Source organism: Pogona vitticeps, chromosome 2, assembly GCF_051106095.1.
Source record: "Pogona vitticeps strain Pit_001003342236 chromosome 2, PviZW2.1, whole genome shotgun sequence".
NCBI lineage: Eukaryota > Metazoa > Chordata > Lepidosauria > Squamata > Agamidae > Pogona > Pogona vitticeps.
In genome coordinates, this window is record NC_135784.1 from 130,724,288 (window position 1) to 130,751,373 (window position 27,086).

Sequence of the window (27,086 nt, forward strand, 5' to 3'; positions counted from 1 at the left end):
CAACTATTGGCAGGTGACATTTGAGGCAAGAGAACCCTGGTGGTGCTTGTCTTTCCATTGGAGGTTTGAATAGCTGCAAAGTGCAACAACGTTCCTGTTTACATGACAAAAAAAACTCAGATGAAAAATTTAGGCTTAGTAATTTATGAAACATATGTTTTCCCCTATTCTCATAGAACACCAGCTTGATCAACACCAAGAAGAAGCTAGAAACAGATATTGCTCAAATCCAGGGTGAAATGGAGGAGACTATCCAGGAAGCACGTAATGCAGAAGAAAAAGCCAAGAAGGCTATCACTGATGTGAGTTGGAGAGACTTTCCTTTCTCAGGAAACGACTTGTCAGATCTGCAGACCTTTCCTTTAAATCATAATTCCATTTGTGGTTGGCATGCATGGCTTCCTGACCTGGGGCATTTTCTCTGTTAACAGGCAGCCATGATGGCAGAGGAATTAAAGAAGGAGCAAGACACCAGTGCTCACCTAGAGAGGATGAAGAAGAATCTGGACCAGACTGTGAAGGACCTGCAGCACCGCCTGGATGAGGCAGAACAGCTGGCAATGAAGGGTGGCAAGAAACAACTCCAGAAACTGGAGCAGAGAGTGTGTATCTGTTATTCACAAATTCATGCCATCCTCATTCTGCTGGAGTGGATCAAGAACCCAAGTGCTGATTGTTAATTCCTGTTTTTTCAGGTGCGTGAGCTGGAAGCTGAAGTTGAAAATGAGCAGAAGCGCAGTGCTGATGCTATCAAGGGTGTTCGTAAATATGAGAGGCGAGTAAAGGAACTGACCTACCAGGTGAGGATGCAGTTCTTCTGGATCTTTGGGAACTTTAAATATACATGAATGAACCAGTGAAAACACTACCATCAGAGGCACTCACTCCATTCTGTATTGTTATCTACTCTGTTCAGTCTGAAGAAGATCGGAAGAATGTTCTCAGACTCCAGGACTTGGTTGACAAACTGCAAGTGAAAGTGAAGGCATACAAGAGGCAATCTGAAGAAGCTGTACGTATTACCCCGAAAATGGCATACCTTGAACTAGAATTGTGCAGACCAGTTCTACGTAAAGAACAATTGTTTACTTGCACCCCCAGCTGCAAAACAGATTAATCCATATAAGGCCTAAAGCCTTATTGTATTTTGTACAGAATCATATCACTAGCACAAAGGCTCCCAATGTACTTTGTTGCTTTGTGCACATTTTAAACTGATTCCCTACTTGTGAGCAAACATCTTCACTGCTATGCCAAATGGGCTCTCAGCTGTGTTGGTTAGATAGGTTTATTTGTTTAGGTGGGCTTTTCTTCTACTTATAAATCTATTAATACATTTATGGAAACCTGGGCTTAGTGGATTGTGCTGGCTGTTTCCAAGGGGAGAAATCCTTTGAAAACATAGATAACAAAAGTAATATCAAATACTAATGATCACATATTACAAAGTGTTGGACTAATTCTTTTTGCATCTACATTAGAGTTTGCAACAAACACTGTTTATTTGAATAGTGTAAAAAATGATTGGTTAACACACTAACCAAATCTACATAATGTAAGCAAAGTCGTACAGTTTGGTCCATTCCTTGCTGGTAAGTAAAGAGACCTTGTCACAATTTTCAAGGGTGTAAGCGGACATTGGCTTGGTGCATTTGCATGACCCCAAGAATCATGGTGAGAGCTCTTTATTTGCAGTAAGGGATGTACTGAAATATACCCCTTTATTTATATTATGTGGCAAGATTATCTAACAGAGAATACACTAATACACTGACTAATAAGTACTACAGAGAAGGTGAGTTCAATCCTCCAAAAAGGAAAACCATCTTCATCCCTATGTTTATTAAACAAAATAAATCTTTGTTCTCTCATATAGAGATCCATAGAACTAGACTAGTAAAGATTATGTTAACTGTGGATAGAACTTTGCTGCAGATATGCTGTTTACGGATAATGATGCTATCACAGCATGTGTTTCATTTCACTCATTGCACAGTATTAACAGTGCATTATGTATGGAAGGGCATGACTAGTGGGATTATGCTGTAGTGTATATTTTGGGTGGAAAATTAAGAAAAGATCCATCATTTTTCTATGTTCTGAGTCACACAGCTTGATATACAGCCTATGTTTCTCTGCATCTAGAGTGTAGCCTCAATCAGAGCATTGTTTTAAAACAAAGCTTTCTGTCTCTGTGAATTTAAATTCCATATAGAAATAGAAAAAATGTACATGTTACATGGGAGTAGGGGAATGATATAGCAGGTTTTCTAATTCCCTACATTTGATACATTCTAAAAGTAATTTTAGTAACTTATTTATTTATTTATTTATTTATTTATTTATTTAATATCCCGCCTATCTAGTCACTTAAGACCCCTCTAGGCGCCTTACAACAAGCGTAATACAATAAATTAAAACAATTTTAAATAAGGGGAAAAACTTTGGACAAGATGGGACAAACACTAGGAGAGAGGAAAAAAGGGGGAAGATCAGGAGTTGGTTGAGGGGAAGGCCTGCCGAAACATCAGTGTTTTTAATTAATTTTCAAAAATACCCAGCGAGGGAGCTGCGTGAATGTCAGGTGGAAGGTTATTCCAGAGGCGAGGAGCCACCGCCGAGAAGGCCCGATTTCTTGTATTTTCTTTCCCGGCCTCCCTCGGCATTAGGCTCCTCAGCCTCACCTCCTGACTTCATAACTTCAGTTATGAAAATGAAAGATTTTTTCAGCTGCTATTTGAAAAACTTGGGATAATTCCAAATAACATGAGAAGGAAGAAGTACGGTAAAGTCTTAGGGAAAATATAATCTTCGCATTGATGGGAAAGGAACTGGAAGAAAATGTTAGCCCAGCCTATAAAGGGGGGACACCTGAGGGACATCATATAGATGGGTTCTAACATTACAGTGGGGTCTTGACTTGAGAACTTAATCCGTATTGGAAGGCGGTTCTCAAGTCAAAAAGTCTGTAAGTCAAGTCTCCATTGACCTACAGTGCATTGAAAACCGATGAATCCCGTAACAGGCCGTTTTTGTTCCATTTGGGTTTTTCTCTGGTCTGTAAGTCAAATCTCAGTCTGCAAGTCAAACCTAAATTTTGCGGCCAGAGAAGTCTGTAACTCAAAAAGTCTGTAAGTCAAGCCGTCTGTAAGTCAAGGGTCCACTGTATCAGCATCTCCTGCAGATGCAGCCACTTGCGTAAGATACTTTAGACACAAAGTTCTCTCTCCTAATTCCTACATAATAGTATTGCATTTCTAGATACAGATAGGTTCTCTTAAAGGCACAGAAAAAAGAGGACAGATTTGTTGTCCCTCTGTTCCCCTTCAAAATTACTTGTACTGTTCGAATCTCTCATCTATGTTGGTCTGTTTGACAGTCCACAGAATTCACTTTCCCTTCCATTTTCAGGAGGAACTATCCAATACAAATCTTTCCAAGTTCCGCAAGATTCAGCATGAGCTGGAAGAGGCTGAAGAGCGGGCTGACATTGCTGAGTCCCAGGTGAACAAGCTCCGGGTGAAGACCCGAGAAGTCCGTAAGACTATTGTAAGTGAAGAATAAGGTCCCCATGAAGTTGTAAAGTGATTGAAGGGAAGCACAGAATGTGAAACTCTTTGTCACTTGTGCATTTTTTATTTTGTTCTTCATTTGTAGAAATAAAAATTCTAGATTCATTGGCAAGCAGGCTCTTGTGGTTTATTTACATCTCAGTTACTGATGTGTGCTTTTTATTGTTTCATGTACAATCTTAGTTTCTTGTTTCTTGTACAATCCTAGTTCTGTCCAATAAAAAAATGAATTTCCCAAACTGTCATGTGAAAGAAAAGTATACTTCAGTATTCTTAACAATTATTATAGGAGAACAGATGAAGAACTCTTGTTTATTGTAGGAATAAGAAACCTGCACTTATATCTCTCAATATAAATAATTCACATTGACTACTTAGGTTTACATTTCTTCACATATCAATTTAGAATGGTACAACCACAGAAAATACTTGGGGAATGTAAAGAAGCACTGTTTCATTGCCTGCCTCAAGGTCTTTGATTTGTCAGATTTAAGTTCTGAGTTGTCATTTGTTATTGGAGTTCATTTAGGGAGCGTAAGGAATCTCTGAATTGAAGGTGGTGAGTCTCTCCACCTCCTTTTGCATAGAGTCCTTTCAGAACTCTATGCGTATATTAGCAACCTCTGCAATAGATGTGCCCCAACACACCTCCATAGATCTGTTTCTGCCCAGATTCTAGACACATCCTTCACATTAGGACTGCATTGCTACATTGCTATCAGTTTACCAATTTAAAAAAGAAATTCAGATACTAAGGCCACCTTTGTATTAATTCAGTATTATTTATATAATACTGCAATACATTTCAGTGCTTAAAAGGTATGACACTTGTTTAAGTGCACTCAAAGGTATGACACTTGTTTAAGTGCACTCAATAAAAAATGAACAGGAATTTTAAGCCTTTTTATTCAGATAATGTAAATACAGATACAGAATTGGGCATGTAGGAAAGTAAAAAATATACAGGATCCTATTTAAAAATGGAAAACAAGGAGCATCTCCTATGGAGATCCCTCTTTCACACACCTCTAACTGCAGAAGTTCCTTGTGGACCAGAGCAAATTCTGTCCTGCCGCAAGCCTACCTAAGTATAACCCTAACCTCATGTTTCATGGGACAATCCAATCCTACCTTCTTTCCTTCTGTACTGAAACATATACAGGTCTTCTTCCATTAAATTCAGATACTCCCATTTCATCCTGCTCCCTTTTCTTTTGATAAAATACAAATCATGGGACTTTAAATGCCTTAGGCACGCTACCCAAACGATTTCCTTTGCACTGTGAGAATGACTGTTTGGGATTTCAGTTCTGTCAAGAGTAACATGCCTGTTTATCTTTTAATATAATGTTTTTCTACATTTTATTCAAGGAAAAGAACTTGTAGAAATTACTTTTTGGGATGGCAAAACTATGCAAAATAACATTTTGAATAATAAAACACACAGCTATTTAAATAGAGAAACAACATGTAATGTAATTTAATCGTTTACAACTTGGCAATTAAAATTTAACTAAAATGTCAATGATAAAATATAAATAGAAAAAGAAGAAATGGAGTAGCCCTCATAATCAACAAAAAAGTGGGAAAAGATGTAATGGGATACAATCTCAAAAATGATAGAATGATTTCAATACGAATCCAAGGCAGACCTTTCAACATCACAGTAACCCATGCACCAACCACTGATGCTGAAAAGGCTGAAATTGACCAGTTCTATGAAGACTTACAACACCTTCTAGAACTGACACCAAAGAAAGATGTTCTTCTCATATAGGGGACTGGAATGGTAAAGTATGGAGTCAAGAGATAAAAGGAACAACAGGAAAGTTTGGCCTTGGAGTTCAAAATGAAACAGGGCAAAGGCTAATAAAGTTTTGTCAAGAGAACAAGCTGGTCATCACAAACACTCTTTTCCAACAACACAAGAGGCGACTCTACATGTGGACATCACCAGATGGGCAAGATCGCTGGAGCCAAAGATGGAGAAGCTCTATACAGTCAGCAAAAACAAAACTGGGAGCTGATTGTGGCTCTGATCATCAGCTTTTTATAGCAAAACTCAAGCTTAAACTAAAGAAAGTAGGAAAACCCACTCACTGGGCTAGTCAGGAATAATCTAAACCATATCCCTTATGAATACACAGTGGAAGTGAAGAACAGATTTAAGGAACTAGATTTGGTGGACAGAGTGCCTGAAGAACTTTGGATAGAGGCTCGGAACATTGTCCAGGAGGCAGCAACAGAAACCATCCCAAAGAAAAGGAAATGCAAGAAAGCAAAGTGGCTGTCCAACAAGGCCTTACAAACAGCAGAGAAGGGAAGGGAAGGGAAACAAAATGCAAGGGAGATAGGGAAAGTTATAGAAAATTGAATGCAGACTTCCAAAGAAAAGCAAGGAGAGACAAGAGGGTGTTGAGAGACAAGAGGGTAAAAAGTGCAAAGATATAGAGGAAAGTAACATAAAGGGAAAAACCAGAGATCTGTTCAAGAAAATAGGAGATATTAAAGGAACATTTGATGCAAAGATGGACATTATAAAGGACAAAAATGGTAGGGACCACACAGAAGCAGAAGACCTCAAGAAGAGCTGGCAGGAATACACAGAGGAATTATACCAGAAAGATTTGGATGTCCCAGACAACCCAGATAGTGTGGTTGCTGACACTGAGCCAAACATCCTGGAGAGGGAAGTCAAGTGGGCCTTAGAAAGCATGGCTAACAGCAAGGCCAGTTGGAGGTGATGGTATTCCAGTTGAACAGTGGTGCCTCGCATAATGAGTGCACCGTTTAACGACAATCCGCACAGCGATGCAGATTTTGCGATCGCTTACCGATCTTCGCATTGCGATGTTTTAGAAACAGCTGATCGGCTGTTCCAAAATGGCCACCGGGTCAACAAAATGGCCGCCCGCAGCGTTTTCGCGCCGATTCTTTGCTTGCCGAGGTGGCGAAAATGGCGGCCCTATGGAGGATTCCCGCTTAGCAGTGAGTTTATCCCCGTAGGAACGCATTAAACTGAGTTTAATGTGTTCCTATGGGGTTTTTATTTCCGTATAGCAATGTTTCCGGATAGCGACGATTTATCCGGAATGGATTATCGTTGCTATGCGGGGCACCATTGTAATTTTGAAATAAAATTTGTATCAAAAATCCAAAACGACCTCAGTTGGAAAGCCGGCTCTGAAAAAACATGTTTACCAGAGCATTACCCACGGCATTGGCTTCTATATTGCTCAAGGGAACAGCTTTTTCGATATCTTCACATGTCTAACCAAATCATTTCTAATTAGGCATGGATATCATCATACACAGCTACCATCTTTTCCCCTTTACAGTTCTTATAAAGGTTATTTACACTCGCCACAGGTACAGGAAATGATGGCACTCCGAATCCTTTTACCAAAACACTTTTGTGAGGTAAAATATTTTCCTTAGGAATTATGTCAAGCTAACAAATGTACAATTGCAAATATATATCCATTACACCTCACACAACTTTGTCTTGAATTAGAGTTCTCTCTCTATATTCTTCAACCAACTCTGTACAGTATTTATCATAGTAAATAGACAATGTTTTATTTCATGACTTGGCTCAGCCTCATTTAATTCTGACATTCCACCCTCCTAGTTTCTTCATTAAGTGAGCAGTTTAACTGTTGATTCGGGTTCTTGAGAAACAGTAAACTAGCTTCCCTCTATACACTTTCTGTTGAATTACCTTTTCTGGGCAGGTATCCCAAAAAGATACCCCAAGAGAACCCAAAATGGAACAAATATGAAAATTGTTACCATGCACATTCTGTGTGTATGCATCTGCGTATTTGTGTATGTATGTATGTTCCACTTTACCTGGTACTGTACTACAAACCATGCTATTAAACCATGAGAAAAAAGTTTTGTTATTTAGCTCAAATGGACAAATCCTGAGGAGTTACTGATATAATATTGACTTGCACCAGATGAGTTTCTCATGCTCAGTGTCTAAGTTCTTAAAATGTCAAGCATGTTTGCATGATAGGTTTGTGCCAAGCATGAAATACGACCTCCCAACATTTCCTACTGTGCTGGAAGCACATTAGAATGACAGTCCTCTCTTTGATGGCATTCTTTATTTGAAAAGTTGTTTCGTGTCATAAGTCATAAGCAGAGGGCCCTGAAGTAGTTCATCAAGAGGTAACACCAGGATAGTTGACTAAGGAGGCATACAGGTCATCAGGTCAGAATTCCCCATTATAGCTAGAGGTGGAAGAGAAATACAGGGAAGCTTTTTTATAATAGATCAGACTAGGCCATCTGGTTCAGTGCTGTTGACTTTCAATAGCAGCTGTTCTCCAAGACTTCATGTAGGATTCTGTCCCTACTGAAGATTTCCAGTTTTTCTAGGTATTTACTGCATCCAAGTACTAACTGGACCCAATCCTGCTTAGCAGCTGAAATCAGATGTATTCAGGGTATTATGAGGATGTTGAAAGTGGTGTGGTCGTATGATAATAAAATTAGATTTAACTAATCATGTCTAAACATACATCTACACATGTAAATTTGTATGCTCACATTTTATGCAAATACGTTGACACAGTTATTGGCAATCCATACTTGGCAATACTACGAAAGAGGCAGCAACTTCAGAAAACAAAGCCAAGGAGAATCCTCAGATTTCATCTATGCCTTTGGCATGATGTTCTATGGTTGATAATGTGTTGCAAAGTCAATGTGTCACTTGCAGTACAGCAGTTTAACCACTGCGCCACGAGGCTCTTTTTATTAGCATCAAAAGTCATTTTATGAATGAGATATATTTCCAGTTTGATCAATGAAATATAAAGGTATTTTCAGACCAGTCCAACTCATGTTAACTTAGAATTTAAAATGGTTCAGTGGGACCAATGCCCACAAAATTGTGCAGAAAATTGCATCCAAATACAGTAGAATAATCCTATAGACAATAACAGGAGAAAATGTACAGTTTTCAATCTCCTGTTCCTTCATATTCATACAGCTGAACATGTAAAATGAATTGCACCCTCTGTATTTTATATCTGGACTGTTTCATTTCTTTCTTTCTCATAGCAGAGGATTCCTTAACTGCATCTTCGTCTTCGAGGCTCAACCTCTCTCCAAAAAATCCAATGTGGCCCTTGAGATACCGTCACAAAAACCATAGAGTTCCCAGCTTAGTGTATTTGACAGTATCTAGTACTTGGTAAGCAACATTATTGAATCTTAGACCCTTGTTGCATGGCTACCAGTCATGGATAATTAACATTTGCATGTTCTACAACAGTGTTTAGTATTTGGCATGCAACAGTTTTTAGTTTCTGGCAGCACATAACAGGTGGTTGATGGTTTTCTTTATGAAGGTTTTCTTTCATAATATTAGGTGTCAGCCAATGTTCCCTCCAATTTTCCATAAGCGTGTGGCAGGGCCCCACCCCATGTGCACGAGATTCCAGCTGTGATCAGAAGCAAATGGATGGCAACTCTGGCTTGTTGTGTGGCCCCGATCCAGCACTGGACAGGCACACAGCTTAGAGAGAACATCAGCTTATCAGTTTAAATAACCCTCAAATACCAGATGTTACTAAGTCCAAAATATTCAAAGTTTTGATGTCAAATTTAATTTAAAAAGCAAAATTGAATTCTGAATGTGAAAATGGGTAATTCATTACAAACATCTGCTCTGCTGTGAATTCACCATCTTTCTCCTCTTCTTTCCCAGTAAGACCAATTGTCCTGGCATTCATTACATCATAATGAGCATATCAGTCTCCCTTGAATAAGGTAGATCAAGTTACATATATTACTTTTTTTCTTCTTTGCTTGACATCTAAACAAATGATGACCTTTGATGTCTTTTGGCACATTCTTCCACATCTTTTTCTTATATTCCTTTTACCTTTCCACATGTTTTTACAGGATGTTTACACCAAGTATCTTCACTTCAGAGTTACTCTATAATCTGTCACAAGGCATCTAGGCTAGACCTGTTAACATAGGATGTCTTTTCCAGATTTTTCAAAATCCTTTGTTTTCTCCCTATCAGACTTCAAAAGTTGTCGATTTTGAAGCATCCATGCTGTTCTGTTTACTAATAATCACATTCCCGCATTCCTAATTTCCTAAGGTCTTTAATCACCACTAGCCTTTTACTCCATTGCTGATATATTTCAATCCAGCTCTTAATTAATTCTTTTGCTTTTAAGCTTTGTCTTATGAAGAACAGTAATTCTTTTTATCTCTCTTCTTGAACTTGTTTCATTTACCCTCTTGTTCCTAATGTTTGCCTTATGAAAAATCAGCTTTCCTCCATCTCTCTTTTTCAACTTAATAAAATGAACAGGAAACAATATATAGCCTGCACACTCTTTTCTCTCCTCTTGTCAGACTATTTATAGACTGATTCATGATGCTGATATGTCTAATTATATCTATTCACGTCAAATATGAATGGGAATTCTGTTAGGAGTTAAGACTGCCAGAAGGATTTTGACCTAAGAAAGAAGGGGAGGGTGCTCAGTATGTAAATCACTCTCTATATAAGCAAGCCCTGGACTCTGCCTCTTATGTTCTTGCACCAATAGCTTAAAGGTAAGAGTGTGGAGTGTGAATTTAAAAGGAATAAGATTTCACCCTGAATTCTTCACCTCCCAGTGCATTCCCTATGCCTTTAGCACTTATGAACAGAGAGTGTCTGTGTCAATAGGGATTTAAAATTTGCTTTCATCCATCTCTACTCTAGCATTTATTATTGGATATTGGGTAAAGGATCTGTGATTTTTATTTTGCAGTATTGGCCAGCTCAACCCTGCATTATTATCTACCACATAAGGTAAGACCTTGATTTACTAAATCCCTTGGGAGAGCAATATAGACAAACGGGAGGGATCTGCATGTTCTTTAGTGGACAAAATACTTCATTATAACCTTCATGGACTTTGTATGATTTGTGCTGAAGGTATATAATATTTTGTGCTGAAGCTGCAATCCTCAAGCATGAGGAAGTCAATGAAACCACTGGCCTTGAAGATTCTGATACACTTACCAGCCCTTCTTAATAGAATATTGACATTCCATTATGGGTCATTCAATCCAGGGGTCAAATCCACAAAGGATGCTCTGTGGTAGATCTCCATAGACTGCATCATACCATGCATTAACATTGCAGATGTGTGTACTAATGATGCCAATGTGAAGAGCATGGATATTTGATAATCTGCATAGTTTTTTCATGGCATTCTTGCACAAAGAATAATTCCTGTTCAAAGTTTCATGCCTTTCTGTACGTGGGACAATGGCTGTAAGAATTGTTCTGTTCAGCTTCTTACTCCCTGGCACAAGGGAGCTGATAATAAAATGCAGAACAGCCTCCAATTCCCATACTGCCAATATACAATTTCCTAGGAGAACAAGTTAAAGAAACTAAATTTGAATGAGCCTTGAAAAGTATAATATAATTCTTGGTCTACAATCTCTATTTAGTCCCTTCATTATTATTATGCATGCAAGGAAGTATTTATGTGTAATTATGACATGCTTAAAACATATCTTCCCCTTCAGCTTTTTCTTTCCTCAACTGCGTGCTATACATCGCAATCATGTCTTCAGATGCTGAGATGGCTGCCTTTGGGGAAGCTGCCCCTTATCTCCGGAAGTCAGAAAAGGAAAGAATTGAGGCCCAAAATAAGCCCTTTGATGCCAAGAACTCTGTTTTTGTGGTGGATCCTAAGGAATCCTATGTCAAAGGCACTGTCCAGAGTAGGGAAGGAGGAAAGGTCACAGTCAAGACTGAAAAAGGAGAAGTAAGTAAAACACAAGAAATACACTGTTATAAGTCTCTCCTCTTTATTCTCTCATGATAAAAATGGCTCTGTTTTAACCTTTGTAGACTGTATCCGTTAAAGAAGACCAAGTATTTCCCATGAATCCTCCCAAATATGACAAAATTGAGGACATGGCCATGATGACCCATCTTCATGAACCTGCTGTCTTGTATAATCTCAAAGAGCGTTATGCAGCCTGGATGATCTACGTAAGCATATTCTGAAATAGTGTTTTTCTGTTGTTTTAGAGTGGAACTAGGTTTCAATGATTCTTACACCTGTTCCTCTCTTGCACAAGACACCCACTAGGATACGCTTCTAAGCTATAGCAATTAGTTAGCTATTTATGTGGTTTAAGTAACTACTAATTAATAAATCTGATACCACTTCGGTAGTCTCTTAGATCCAAGATAAGTCTGTGGCAAGTATTTCATTCATAGTCTAATGCCTCCCCCACCTTAAAAAAACCCTGTCTATTTCTTACATACAGTGTCAGACATATTCCAGCCCGAAGTTCTTCAGTTTAAGGATTCACACATATATTGGGAAAGATAACAGAATAAACAGCAACAAACAATACTGATGTGCAAACCTTTATAGTGACAATCCCCACAGCCATAAACCCAAGGAAAATGCAGGCAGCTATACTGATCTGTATCAACAGATCAATTGTAGCAGTTCTCATCTATACCACGAGCTGGTCTATTATAAGTTAGTGAATCTTAGCTGCTTCCTAGAAACCAAGTCACCTAAAATTATTAGGACAACCCTCAAAATAGATTGTTGCTGGGAAAATCCATGCCACTCCCACCCACTTCTACTGTAAGGATTGCAGATAAACTCAGACTGAGCAGCTCTACTCTTTGAAGGGTAGTGCATGACATAGTAATTTCTGTGTATCAAAACTTTTCCATGCTTTAACCCTATGACCTCTGTTTCTACTAGAATATTACAGATAGATAGACTAAGCTAACTCTCTCATTCTTTTTCTAGACCTACTCTGGTCTCTTCTGCGTCACTGTCAATCCCTACAAGTGGCTGCCAGTGTACAACCCGGAGGTGGTAAGTGCCTATAGAGGCAAGAAGCGCCAAGAGGCCCCTCCACATATCTTCTCCATCTCTGATAATGCATATCAGTTCATGTTAACTGGTGAGTTGAAGAACATCTTTGACAGAATAAACATATTTTCAGAAAAAGCCTCAGAATCTTTCCTAGGAAATGTGAAACTCAAACAAGACAGCAAACAGAAGACTGCAACCCACACACTACATGATTCTCATTGTTTTAAAAATACATACCAACACAACTATAAAAGCTCTACAACTAGATTAATTATTATTCATCAGCAAATTCTGTATTATTGCTTAGATGCCCCATGGCACCTGGTCAACACAAAGAATCCTGGCTATAAATATGTCTTGCTTATATGGAAACCACAGCAATATTTTTTAAATAATTCCACATAGTAACAGCTACAGCATATTTACCTGAAACTTAGTTCCAGTAATGTATTCATGGCCGGGATCTAATGGTTGTTGTGGATTTTTCGGGCTCTTTGGCCATGTTCTGAAGGCTGTTCTTCCTAACATTTCACCAGTCTTTGTGGCCGGCATATTCAGAGGACAGCTGAATATGCCGGCCACAAAGACTGGCGAAATGTTAGGAAGAACAACCTTCAGAACACGGCCAAAGAGCCCGAAAAACCCACAACAACCATAAGTTCCAGTAACTTCAACATAACTTTTTTTTAAGGATGTTCACACAGAACCATAGCCACATTATCTTAATGTCTCTTTGCTTATGTCTTTTTCCAGATCGTGAGAATCAGTCAATCCTGATCACGTAAGTTTGTTTCCATACTTGGGTCTGTGCTGGTTTTGTGGTGGAATATCATTGTTGTTATGTGCTCTCAAGTTCTTTCTTACTGTGACAACATGAATCAATCCAATCGGTTCTATCTATCGTTGCCTGCCAAGGTCATGTCTTGCAAACTAAAGGCCATGGCTTCCATTATGAGGTCAAGTGACCTCACATTAGCTCTTCTTTTTATATTGCCTTCCAGCTTCTCTACCATTATTGTTCCTAGCATTACTGTTTTTGAGGAAATCTTGTCTTTTCATTATATGTCCAAACTAGCCTCCACTTATTCATTTTAGCTCCTATTGAGAGCTCAGGCTTAGCGTGATCCAGAATAGCTTTTTTTTCCCCCCACAATCTTAGGTATCCACAAAACTTGAGGATCACTTTGCTTGTTTGGGAAATGAATATAATAGTCCTATAAATACTGCAAGCTTTGGGATCACATTTCTTTGTGATTGAAAAGTATATTGTATGCATCTAGTTTGTGGAGTAGTTATTTGTTTTCTATATTTGTTGGCATATTTATTTATTTTTATAAATTAAGGTTTAACTAGTTGGAGTGATCTGGGTCATGTTTAAAAGGCTCTTATCTTCTATGTGATCTATTTTATCTTGCACTTGAGTGATCCTTCCATTCACACAGGAGATGTTTCTTCTCCCATGAGAAGTATTCAGGCAGCACTTCTGATCATCCCCTTTTTGATTATCGACACCTCCAGCCCCAATTCTTTCAACATCTTTTGTCACAGCTGTCATTCCACGGGCTGTGGTGACTTACTTTTCTTTTTCAAGTAAGTTGCATAGCACTACGGCATTAAAACAACCTGGCATGGATACTTCATTATATCTGAAACTTAGGAGAATATTTTTTTAAAACACTTGTGACAAGAAAAAAAATTAAGAGAGTTTGCTCCATCTTCCTTTCTACCGTAACAACCCACTGCACATATCACAGGATTGTCACCGAGAAGAATGCTACCCACAACTCTATTTGGGAGTGAAGTAAGCAACCACACAGACTACAGAACAGGATAATCAAGAGCATTCCCTATCACATCAAACAAACTGTAGCCCTAGCACTGTACTAGAAAAGAGCAGAACAGCTCGCAAAAGGGGGAAAATGGATCACTCTTACTTAAATCACATGTAGTTGCTGGAAAATAGGGCAAACCAAACAGTGAGCTCTATGCTCATCTGATCATCCCCCTCAGTCTCAGTAGCCTGAAATGGCTTGACTGATACCCTATCCATTCCTGTAATGTATTTCTTCCCCCACTGCTTTGAAGCACTTTTAGTACATTTTTTAAAATTACAGATTTTTAAAACTGATAGATTCTAGCATGGAGTAGGTTAACTTTGTGAACAGGACCTCACTTTTCCCTTTGGTGAAGAAGGAAACACTTTTCTCTTTGTTTATGTGGATATGAGACTATTCTAATCCCTTGTCACTATTTTTTGTCCTGCACAATGGGTAGCTACTGGCTATTTGCCCTTAATTTTGTACAGGCTACATATAACATACTGTGTCTTTGATCAACAGTGGAGAATCTGGTGCTGGAAAGACTGTGAACACAAAACGTGTAATTCAGTACTTTGCAACCATCGCTGCCACTGCTGACAAGAAAAAGGAAGAGCCAGTGGCACAAGGCAAAATGCAGGCAAGCTGTTTGATGAAAAAGGGGGTAATATGATATCGCATTAATTCTATATGACTGAAGAGACATACCGGTAATCTGACAATAATATTTACATTGCAGGGCACCCTTGAAGATCAAATCATCAGTGCCAACCCCTTGCTGGAGGCCTTTGGAAATGCCAAGACTGTGAGGAATGACAATTCTTCACGTTTTGTAAGTTTTGTATAGAGTTTGAATATAGTAATTATTATGTACTTCTGTTAAATGCAATGCTTTCTTTTATAAAATCTCTAGAGAAGCATTATATAGAATCTGCTTCCTAGGATGTTTAATAGTATGTCTTTTCCTCTCTGAAGGGTAAATTCATTAGAATCCATTTTGGTCCCACTGGCAAATTGGCTTCTGCAGACATAGAGACATGTAAGGGATTTTTCTTTAAATTCTTGAGAATCTTTCCTCTCTCTGTCTCTCTCTCTCTCTCTCTCTCTCTCTCTCTCTCTCTCTGCTTTAGATTATATTTTCTTCCTATATCTTTGGCTAATTATACTGAAATTCTTTGTCAGATCTGCTGGAGAAGTCCAGAGTTACTTTCCAGCTAAAAGCTGAAAGAAGCTACCACATCTTTTATCAGATTATGTCCAACAAAAAGCCAGAATTGATAGGTGAGAAAAAACATTTGTTTTGGTGGCTGCAGCAAAGTAATTTATTTATCTTTTGTTTAAAATGTTGTTATATATCATTTACATATTTAATGAGACGAGATCTATAACTTTCAGGTTTTTTCTCTTTCCTTTTGCTTTCAGAGATGCTCCTCATTACCACCAACCCTTATGACTTTCACTATATAAGTCAAGGGGAAATCACCGTTCCCAGCATAGATGATAAGGAAGAGCTCATAGCTACAGATGTAAGTAATATGAAAGGGAGTGTTTCTGGTATATCATCTTGACGTAATATAATGTTCACTCACAGATCTCAATTCAATTACCAGAGTGCAATTGACATCCTGGGTTTCAGTGTGGATGAAAAGACAGCCATTTACAAGCTGACTGGGGCTGTGATGCACTATGGAAACATGAAGTTCAAGCAAAAGCAGCGTGAGGAGCAGGCTGAGCCAGATGGCACTGAAGGTATTCGCAGAATTTGCAAGGGAAATTATCTGCACTCCTCCATGACCAAAAAAGCCTTAATCCTTTCTGGTCTTAACTTTCAGTCAAACAGCTGATGATGATAAATGAGTAAGAACAAATTCTGAAGGCTGCATTTATATTACATACTAATATGGCAGTAATTCTCATTGCACTCAACAGGTCTTATATCTCAGTAGCTAGGTCACACAAATATAAAGAGAAGGAGAGATTAAGAGAAATGGGGGAAAGAAGGGGGGAGAGAAAAAAAACTTACACACAGAAAGACGTACACAGATTTGAATTTTTATTTCAGTCTGGGATAAGGCAAGATTATTTCAAAGCAGAAATATTGAACTCTAAATAATGAACATCATCCAGAATTCATAGATGTGCCAAAGACAACTAATATCTTTCCTCACTTTCCTATATTGATGATATTAGCTGATTTATAATGATCTATAAAGCTGATCCTTAACCTTCAGTAAAGAACTGAAAGTAATTAATTAACTGCTATTTTGTGGAATTTTTGCTATACGAGATGCCTAGTTATCTCTAAGAAAAGTATGAATTCTGGGCTCTTCATAAGGGTGGGGTTTGGGACTTAGAAATTGTTACAAGGATGTGTGTATGTTTTGGTTTGGTCTCTGAGTGTTCTATGTGAATTTTGTTGTATATCATATACGTTAAATGACAATAAATTTATCTTATCTTATAAGTAACTCCTGCAAGTGAAGCATCTGGATAGACATTTAATTTTTATTTTTAGGTCACTTGAGAAAATTGATTGGTGTTCAAGAATAAGAATAACTATTATTTTTTTGCATAACTAGAAAAGTCAATCAAGTCCAGAAAAAAAACAAGGCAAAGTGTTCTACAACAGTTAATTCTGACAATTCCAGTTTTTTTTCCAAAAGCTATCCTGTTTGGCTATTACTTGACTCAGCATAAATTCTTCTTGTGTAAACTGTATTAAAATATTATACATATGTCTCATAAACCTTTACTCTTATCATTGTGCACAGTTGCTGACAAAGCTGCTTACCTCATGAACCTCAACTCAGCAGATCTGCTGAAAGCTCTGTGCTACCCTCGAGTCAAGGTTGGCAATGAGTATGTCACCAAAGGCCAAACTGTCCAACAGGTAATGATCTGCAATACAAAGTTAGTGTTAGTCTGAATAGTTGCATTACTTATATGCTAACTTCAGTCTGTCTCATTCCATTTTTGTAGGTGTATAATAATGTTGGTGCTTTGGCTAAAGCTGTCTTTGAAAAGATGTTCTTGTGGATGGTCATTCGGATCAACCAGCAGCTGGATACCAAGCAGTCTAGACAGCATTTCATAGGCGTACTGGATATTGCTGGCTTTGAAATCTTTGATGTAAGAAAATAGGGAATTCAAGAAAATATATGTAGGGAGATGCACAGCGTCTAAAAATTCCCATCAGAAACAGTGTTAAGTTCATCAGTGTCCTGAATGCCAAGTCACTGAAGGAGCGAAATTGCTTCCATGGTGTTGACAAGGGAAATGACTGACACTGAAATATTTGGCACCGTTAAGAAATTGTAGAAATGATCTGGCATAGAGTAAGGCTCGTGTATCCTAGACATCTCTTGGCCCAGGGCAGAGTGTAAACAATATATTCAAAAGAACATTTTAAAAACAGAGCGTTCAGAGAACATAAATAAAGTGCAGCACAGTATGAAGAAAAGCACAAGTAGCTCCTATAGGACTATAGCTATATGAAAATTTGCAAATTTTACAAAAAAAACCCTGTAAGATATAGAGAAAAATGAATTGGATTAAAGTATTTTAACACCAAGCATTAGGAAACTATGGTTAAGAATATTGCCAACCTTTGGCCTGAGAGCTCAGTGGGTTGGTCCACTGGCTATGGAGCCAGAGGTTGGATTTTGATTCCCCAAGAGCCAGTCTCTGTAACCTTGAGCAAACAGTACTTTCCAAGAAAAAAGGAGAAGAGTAAACCAATTCTGAGTATACCTAAAAAGACCTGATGAGAGTTTATTTGTTTGGCAGCCAAGACCACTCTGGGCGATTTACAACAAAGTAAACAGTAACAATAACATAGTGACAAGAGTATACAACAGCAACCAAATAAAATATTAAAGATACAAAACAAATAACAATAGAAATACTCAGTAAAAACATAATAAATAAAATAAAATGGAAACATCAGAATAAACTTGACAGCACATGATAATTATCATAATTGTTAAAATATCTTTGCATTACATAGTTCAATAGCTTGGAGCAGCTCTGCATCAACTTCACCAATGAGAAACTGCAACAGTTCTTCAATCACCACATGTTTGTGCTGGAACAAGAGGAGTACAAGAAAGAAGGAATTGAATGGGAGTTCATTGACTTTGGAATGGACTTGGCTGCCTGCATTGAACTCATTGAGAAGGTATTTTTATATAATTTGTTAACCTACATGTTTGTGCCAGGAAACCTGGATTTAAGAATGAACTTGAGATAATTGTTTATTTATTTATTTATGTTCAAAATAAATAGTCTAATAACAATACAAAAATATTTATAATATGCTTTTGCTTAAGCTCTACATCGGGTTATGGCACATCATCATCATCATCAGTAGTAGCAGCAGTAAAATAAAATGTATAGAATGCTCACTATGAAATGTTCAGTTTAGTAATTGTGATGTGTAATATCTTTCTTATTGATTTAATCACTTTGGTCATTCAATTAAATATCTATATAGAAATAAATATATGCATTCCTGTGGGATGTTAGGTTAAAAACATAGCGCTAAGAAGTTAAGAATATAAATATAACAGAATACTGAATTAAAAATGAAGTGCAAACTAATTAAAATACAGCAGTTCCCCCGTATCTGGGGATGATATGTTCCAAGACCTGCCGTGAATACTTAAAACCCTGGACAGTAGCAAATACTATATATATTGCAGTCGTGGCTGTAGTGTTGTTACCGTAGAGAAAGGCAGCAGCAGCGGTGGGTGCAAAGTGACATACATCGTCATGTTTTTTAACTGTAAATTGTTATATGATATGTTGTTACCCGCCCAGAGTAGTCTATATGACTAGATGGACGGATTATAAATAAATAAATAAATAAATAAATAAATAAATAAATAAATAAATAAATAAATAAATAAATAAATAAATAAATAAATAAATAAATAAATGCATACCAATTTGGATTGAAGGGCCGCTCACCCCTTCCTGCTGCCTTTGCCACTTTGTACTTGGAATAAAGCAGGTTGATTAACTAGGACCTCACTAGAGGGCTGGAGCTCAGTAGCAAGAGGAGGAGGCAAGTCCCTGAATTGTGGCATTATAATGACCAGAATGAATAATTTAGGTAAACCACAGATAACTGAAATTCTGAAATTGAATCCATGGATACAGGGGTTCTACTCTACACACAACTTCAAAGAAAATTAAGTCCCAGTGCTTAACCATTTAACAAAATTAAAAGACACCTGCTTCTTGGAAGGAAAGTGATGACAAACCCAGACAGTATCTTAAAAAGCAGAGACATTGCCTTGCTGACAAAGGTCCGCATAGTCAAAGCTATGGTTTTTCCAATAGCGATGTATGATAGTGAGAGCTGGACCATAAAGAAGGCTGACAGCCGAAGGATTGATGCTTTTGAATTGTGGTGCTGGAGGTGGCTCTTGGGAGTCCCCTGGACTGCAAGGAGAACAAACCTATCCATTCTAAAGGAAATCAAACCTGAGTGCTTACTGAAAGGACAGATCCTGAAGCTGAGGCTCCAATACTTTGACCACCTCATGAGAAGAGAAGACTCCCTAGAAAAGACCCTGATGTTGGGAAAATGTGAAGGCAGGAGGAGAAGGGGACGACAGAGGACAAGATGGCTGGACAGTGTCATCGAAGCTACCAGCATGAATTTGACCCAACTCCAGGGGGCAGTGGAAGACAGGAGGGCCTGGTGTGCTCTGGTCCATGGGGTCACGAAGAGTCAGACATGGCTTAATGACTAAACAACAACAATAATTTGTAGGCTAAAACTAAAACTGGAAAACATTCTAAGCTGTGAAGCTGCAATACCACATCACTTACATAAAGATTAAAAAGAACAGCAGCTAATAAAACAGTTCTGCTTTAATATATTTGTGAAGGCTTTCACGGCCGGGATCTAATGGTTGTTCTGGGTTTTTTGGGCTCTTTGGCCGTGTTCTGAAGGTTGTTCTTCCTGACGTTTCGCCAGTCTCTGTGGCCGGCATTTTCAGAGGACAGCAACCTGTGCTCTGGTGTAGTTGGCTTGGGAGTGCAGTATTTATGGCTGTGAGATAGGCTTTTGTCTTTTTCCTGTAGATGGGTGATTAGTGTGTATTGTTTTGGGTGTATTGTGTGCTAAGGGGAAGAGATTATCTGTTCCTGTGGTTGATGGGTGTCATTAGCTGGTCTTTTGTGTGTAGTGATCCCCTGACCTTGTGGGTGGGTAGAGTTCGTTGACCTTTTGCACGTAGTATGTTTGATAGCTGGGAGCCAAGTTTTGTTGAGCTTCATACTTTCCTCTTCTTTGTTGAAACTGTGCTTGTGCTTGTGGATTCCAATGACTTCCCTGTGCAGTCTGAGGTAATGATTGCTGGTGTTGTCCAGTATTTCAGTATTTTGTATACTGTATTCAGTTTATTCAGTAATTCAGTTCTGCTTTACTTTCTTAGAAGCTGGAATTAAATGCGTCAGCTGGCCACTGAGGTCTACTCTCATTCTCATGTATATTTCAGCATGCAGCATACACAATTATAAGAGCAAATAATTTTCTAACAGCAATGGAGTTTCAAAGCTTTAGCCACAATCTTTGCAGTTTATTCTATCAAATGCTGCTGTAAGGTCCACACAGTCCCCAGATTTGTACTCAGTTGTGTGGTATGGCCTATCCAGACCTGGCAAAGTGCGGCCCTCCAGATGTTGCTGAACTGCAAATGCCAACATTCCTCACTGTGTGGGCTAGGCCCAACTCTCCTCACTATTGGCTGTGTGGGCTAGGCCCAACTCTCCTCACTATTGGCTGTGTGGGCTAGGCCCAGCTCTCCTCACTATTGGCTGTGTGGGCTAGGAATTATGGGAGTTGCAGTCCAACAACATCTGGAGGGCCACATTTTGTCCACCCCTGGTATGCCAAACTTCCAGCAGCTGCTTGGTTTCTCAAAGTACAGGTACATGCAATGCCTTGTTGAGGTTTGGTTCCTTTTCAGCAGAGGTGGGGGAGAAAATTGTGGAGGAATTAACTGCAAGCCAAGGCGGTCCAGCTCCCCATTGCAAAGTCCTCCCCTCTTTTTGTAATAAAAGAGACTAGCAATAGGGCCTAGGTTAAAAGTTAACTTGTAAAATCCTAAAAAGAAATAAATAAGATAAAACCAGAGCTGCTCAGGAGTGTGTATACAGCCGCACTCTACCAGAACTGGAAATGTTAGTAATTTTTTAAAAAATAGTAATTAAAAAATAACTAGATTAATCTATTTTAATAATTTTCTATCTGCCTGTTCTTGTTGCTCTCTTCAGCCAATGGGCATTTTCTCCATCCTAGAAGAAGAATGCATGTTTCCAAAGGCAACAGACACATCCTTTAAGAACAAGCTGTATGACCAGCATCTTGGCAAGTGCAAGAACTTTGAAAAGCCCAAGCCTGCCAAAGGCAAGGCAGAAGCCCACTTCTCTCTGGTGCACTATGCAGGCACCGTGGATTACAACATCAGTGGCTGGCTTGAAAAGAATAAGGACCCCTTGAATGAAACTGTCATCCAGCTGTACCAGAAATCATCCATGAAGACACTGGCATTACTCTTTGCTGATCGCCCTGCAGATGCCGGTAACTGCTCCGTCATTAGAAACCTAACATGCTCAAATAATACTGTTCTTTTAGAATGTGCTTATATATCTTTTTAATTTGCTAAATAATTTCTAACTGTATTCATGAATATTTTTATATTCCTGTATTTTAGAGGGTGGTGGTGGTGGTGGTAAGAAAGGTGGCAAGAAGAAGGGTTCTTCCTTCCAGACAGTATCTGCTCTCTTTAGGGTAAGTACAGTTTTTATTACCTGTGAAACTGAGCATAAACTAGTTTTGAATCAATAAGTATTTTTTTTCAGATTATATCAGAAGGTATAACATACAAAGAATGAAAGGGGAAAACCCTAGAAACAAACCCTAGAAAGTTATTTTAAGAAGCATGAATACAACTTTATTTATTTATTAGTTACATTCATATCCCAGCTTCCCTTCCAATTTTGCTGTCACAGCAAAAGTATGAGAGAGGTTGCATTTAGAGTGACAGGTCATTTATTAAGTTTTGTAGCTCCGTAGGGACCAGAAACCATACCTCCCAAGTCCAACAATATGCCATTCTGGTTTTGTACTATGACATACCGAAGAGCCATCTATAGTTACACAGTGAGGTACAGAACATCATTATACTACCAATCAACTATGCATGGCTTCAACATGTCATTGTATTCATCCATTCCGAGCTGTGCAGACATCATGGTGCAAAAAACAATATGTGTAAATGCACAGGGTCCAAATTCACAATGTTCAAAAACACATGGGAAAGAAAAACTGGGGACTGTTGATAATTATTGAAAGAGAAGATATAAGTATATTTAAGTGAACATGGTGTGAGGTTTTTTGCAATCTCTTCATCAGCTCCCAAATAAGCAATCTGCTGTCAAGTTTAAAAACTGCCTTGCTTGATAATAAGAGTGCAAATTGAGCTGCATCATCACACAAATATAACAAATATTTCTCACTCCATAGGAGAATTTAAACAAATTGATGAGCAATCTAAAGAGTACCCATCCTCACTTTGTGCGTTGCCTTATCCCCAATGAAACTAAAACTCCTGGTAAGAAATACTAGTGCAGTGTAATCAGATGTTTAATAAAACAATGACCTCTGAGTTCTACCGCACAGTGCTAACTACCTTCTAATATTGTCCAAGGTGCCATGGAACATGAGCTTGTATTGCACCAGCTGAGGTGTAATGGTGTGCTGGAAGGTATCCGAATCTGCAGAAAGGGATTCCCTAGCAGGATAATTTATGGTGACTTCAAACAGCGGTATGCTCTACATTATTCTACCACTATGCCTCTCAGTTTTTATATGCTTCTCTGTCTATAATCCTTTGGTCCTAAGTAGAGATGGGCACGAATCAGAAAAATTGTGATTTGTTTTGATTTGTAATTCGTCAAGGTTGATGAATCACAAATTGTGAATTTACATTTTGTTCTGACAAATTGATGAATTGATTCATCAAATCAGTTAAATGACTATAAAATGGCCCTGAAGCACCTAGAGACACCAAATTCACAGGGAAGCTTCCCCTGACTCTCTTCTATAAGCCCGGCAAGATTGGTGAAGTTTGGGTTTTGGACATCCAAGTCATAAATCCACAAAGAAAGCTACCCAAGGAAAGTTCCCCCCAGGCACCTAGAGACACCAAAATCACACAGAAGCTTTTACTGACTCTGCTCTACGATCCCTCCAAATTTGGTGAAAATTGGGTTTTAGACATCCACATTATACACTCACAAAATGGGCTACCTCAGGAAAGTGCCTTTTAGCAGCTGCCTTGAGGAACCCCAATCTTTACCAAACATGGAGGGATTGTAAAGGAGAGTCAGGGGGAGTTCCTATGTTATTTTGGTGTCTCTACTTGCCTTGAGGGACTTTTCTTGGGAAGCTTTCTTGTGGGTGCATAACTCAGACATCCCTGCCATACTGGTGTCTCTGGGTGTCTGGGGGAGGCATTTTATAGCCAAACAAATCAACAAATAAAAAATCATTTAAAATTCATTGATTCGTATTCATCGGGGCCATTGAGTCGTACAAATACAAATCAGTGAAGTAGTGATTTTTAAAGGAATTTGGTGATTCATTTTTAAAATTCATGCCCATCTATCCAGTGCAGTTCTAAGCATAGTTATTCAGACTAAGCTGTCATAAGATCAGTGCTAATAGTCTATACTACATGTACTTACAGTAAATTGCAACTATAGTATGTGTTAGCACATTCTTTTAAAAAAATTCATCCATTAGAATTTCCCAGCTTGCTGGGGAGGGCAATGTGTAGCCTGAATAATTAACTTGTAAACCGCCCAGAGAGTGCTTGAAGCACTATTGGGTGTTATATAAGCAGCACACTTTGCTTTATTATTATTATTATTATTATTATTATTATTATTATTATTATTATTATTATTATTATTATTATTATTATTATTATTATTATTATTATTATTATTATTATTATTGCTTTTAGCTAAGTAACAAATTATGCTGTTTTACCCTGCATGTGGTTAAGAGAACTGGGATGAATATAAAGATAAAATATATCATAAATCTTGATCATCTGGTACATCAGGTACACAGTAACATACCATAATTACACCCATTTGTATTACTGCAACACACTCTACGGCAATGTGTGTCTTTTGAAGAGTGGTCAGAAACTTCAGCGGTTCCAAGGCACTGTGACTAGAATGCTGACCAGAACTTGTTACCGATGAGAAAACACACCTTGGTACACAGTTTCACTGGTTACTGGTTCCCTTCTGGGCAGAATTCAAAGTGGTGATTATACTGTAAAGTATAAAGACTTACATGGCTTCAGCTCCAGTAATTGAAAGGCCCAGATCTCTCCATAGAAGTCTGCTTGGAGGAAGCCTTTGTCTGAGTCCCACCTCCTTAGAGGCATGGTTGGCAAGGATATGAGAAGAGAACTTCTCAGTGACTAATCAGACTGCCTTCCAAGGGTGGCTAGGCTAGTCCCTTTTTACATTGTTAATGTCAGGAAAATATCTTTTTATTTAGATAGCCATTTGGCCTCTTGTTGGGTCTTTCAATGGTAGGTGTTTTCGTTTTAAAAATTTCTTTCTTGTGCTTTTAATTTTAAATTCTTTCATCTCCTTGCCTGTTTTTAATTCATAACATTTAATTGCATTTTATCCTAGGATTTAATATCTTTTTAGGTGTATCTTTTTTTCATTTATGTTATGTTATGTCCTCAGATACTACTCTGGGAGAGAGGCGGGATACAAATGAAATAAACATACTGTATATATATAAAGATATATGTTTATGTTCATTCTATACATATAATAACAATCAGAGAATTTATTGTGATTTGTTGTCAAGTATTCATATTTTTTTTTTAAAAAAAGAACATTCTCTTTACAGATACAGGATTTTAAATGCAAGTGCCATCCCAGAGGGACAGTTCATTGATAGCAAGAAAGCTTCTGAGAAGCTTCTTGGATCCATTGATGTTGACCATACTCAGTATAAATTTGGTCACACCAAGGTAAAAACGTTTCTCTCTCAAAATTACATGACATTTAGTTTTGTGGATAGTGGCTAATGTTTTATGCTATTTTATTTCTCCAGGTATTCTTCAAAGCCGGCCTCTTGGGTCTTCTAGAAGAGATGAGAGATGACAAACTGGCTCAGCTGATTACACGTACTCAAGCTATGTGTCGTGGCTACCTGATGAGAGCAGAGTTCAAGAAAATGATGGAAAGAAGGTATGATTTTGCCACTTTTACTACATTGTGCAATACACTGCAGAATTATACATTTAAGAAAATAGATTCAATGAATTGTAAATGCTGAGGCCAGGGTTAAATAGAGTAGTTAGGTACTCGTGTCTAGTGAAATCAGAACTTCCTTTTCCTCAGAACACCAAAGCCTACTCCAGGGTGGGATTTTAGGATGCACAGCGGTTTGCAAGAGAAAGAGGCTTCTGATTTTGGTTGATACAGTGGGATCCACTGGATGTATGTCATTGGATCCTGGCCTGAGTTTATTCTGAAATTATTTTTTAAGGTTTAGTTTGCTTTCCTTGCAGAGAATCTATCTTCATTATTCAGTACAATATCCGTTCATTTACGAATGTGAAGCATTGGCCTTGGATGAAGTTGTACTTCAAGATAAAACCTCTGTTGAAGAGTGCTGAGTCAGAGAAAGAAATGGCCAACATGAAGGAAGAGTTTGAGAAAACAAAAGAAGAGCTTGCAAAATCAGAGGCCAAGCGGAAAGAACTTGAAGAAAAAATGGTTACTTTGATGCAAGAGAAGAATGACTTGCAGCTCCAAGTCCAGTCTGTAAGGAGTTTAATGATGTACAATGTTTTTATCATATTTACCTGGTGTCTGATCAATGCATGTCTTTAATGAGTCAAAAATGATTTTTTTTTCACCAAGAATGTTTTGGATCAGTTTGATTTCACTAAATATCTGGTTAAAGATACAACTCTAGATTTTCTTATGGGTTTCCATCTAAGAGAAAAGAGGTTTGCTCATCCATCTATTTGTAATTTTTATTTGTATTCTGTTTCCTCCATGATAGAGACCTGCTTCTCCAATATTCTCCACTTGCCCCTCCAATGATATCCTAGCTTAAGCTATTTGCTCACTTTTATCCAACTTCCTCTTGCTTAGCTTCACCACTTACCTTCCCTCTTCCTCCATTTGTATACCTTCCTCAGCTTTCTGTTTAGTGGACTAGTGAAGACCAAGCACCCCAGCATCAGGAAGAACATGCCTCAATATACACATTTGATTTCTTTCTATACTAGTTCAATGTATCCATTCACTTACATTGGAAACATGGCCAGCTTGTCCAACACTATAGTAAATCAGGCAAAAACAAAAGAAAAACAAAAAATAAAGACAGGAACATTGTGGCATCTTAAAAACTAACAGCTATATTTTCATGTGAGCTTTCATGGACAAGGCCACTTCCTCAGACGTAAGAGTGGGATTACATGGCAAATGGGTATAAAGGTATAAATATTCACCGTGTGGTCTTATATCTGAGGAAGTGGACTTGTCCACAAAAGCTCACATTGAAATACAGCAGTTAGTCTTTAAGATGCCAAAACATTTATTGTCTTCTTAATTTTTTTGTTTTCCTGTTGTTTTTGGCTGATATGCTAGCACAGACTAACACATCTGCCTCTTCTAAAACCATAACACTCCAGTGCAGCGATGGAGAACCTATGGCACACGTGCCATAGCTGGCACACAGAGCC

The 27,086-nt window shown here is 38.2% G+C and overlaps 2 protein-coding genes across 2 annotated transcripts in view; both read left to right on the forward strand.

Annotated features, from left to right (window-relative positions):
- The window catches only part of LOC110075082 (myosin-4), a 29,963-nt gene extending 26,279 nt beyond the window's left edge, over nucleotides 1-3,684 (forward strand). Inside the window, exons 36-40 of the mRNA XM_072990425.2 lie at nucleotides 177-302; nucleotides 432-602; nucleotides 696-800; nucleotides 917-1,012; nucleotides 3,412-3,684. Of these exons, the coding sequence (XP_072846526.2) occupies nucleotides 177-302; nucleotides 432-602; nucleotides 696-800; nucleotides 917-1,012; nucleotides 3,412-3,564 (651 nt within the window). The 3' untranslated portion in view covers nucleotides 3,565-3,684. The remainder of the gene's footprint in view (nucleotides 1-176; nucleotides 303-431; nucleotides 603-695; nucleotides 801-916; nucleotides 1,013-3,411) is intronic.
- Nucleotides 3,685-10,145: 6,461 nt separating this feature from the next.
- LOC110075079 (myosin-1B) overlaps nucleotides 10,146-27,086 on the forward strand; it is a 31,908-nt gene continuing 14,967 nt past the window's right edge. Inside the window, 21 exon segments of the mRNA XM_078384064.1 lie at nucleotides 10,146-10,163; nucleotides 10,364-10,404; nucleotides 11,133-11,374; nucleotides 11,461-11,604; nucleotides 12,389-12,545; nucleotides 13,211-13,238; nucleotides 14,797-15,106; nucleotides 15,250-15,313; nucleotides 15,457-15,555; nucleotides 15,697-15,800; nucleotides 15,885-16,023; nucleotides 17,046-17,164; nucleotides 17,254-17,403; nucleotides 18,281-18,451; nucleotides 21,562-21,868; nucleotides 22,002-22,078; nucleotides 22,814-22,901; nucleotides 22,998-23,115; nucleotides 25,235-25,358; nucleotides 25,442-25,578; nucleotides 25,902-26,157. Of these exon segments, the coding sequence (XP_078240190.1) occupies nucleotides 11,171-11,374; nucleotides 11,461-11,604; nucleotides 12,389-12,545; nucleotides 13,211-13,238; nucleotides 14,797-15,106; nucleotides 15,250-15,313; nucleotides 15,457-15,555; nucleotides 15,697-15,800; nucleotides 15,885-16,023; nucleotides 17,046-17,164; nucleotides 17,254-17,403; nucleotides 18,281-18,451; nucleotides 21,562-21,868; nucleotides 22,002-22,078; nucleotides 22,814-22,901; nucleotides 22,998-23,115; nucleotides 25,235-25,358; nucleotides 25,442-25,578; nucleotides 25,902-26,157 (2,796 nt within the window). The 5' untranslated portion in view covers nucleotides 10,146-10,163; nucleotides 10,364-10,404; nucleotides 11,133-11,170.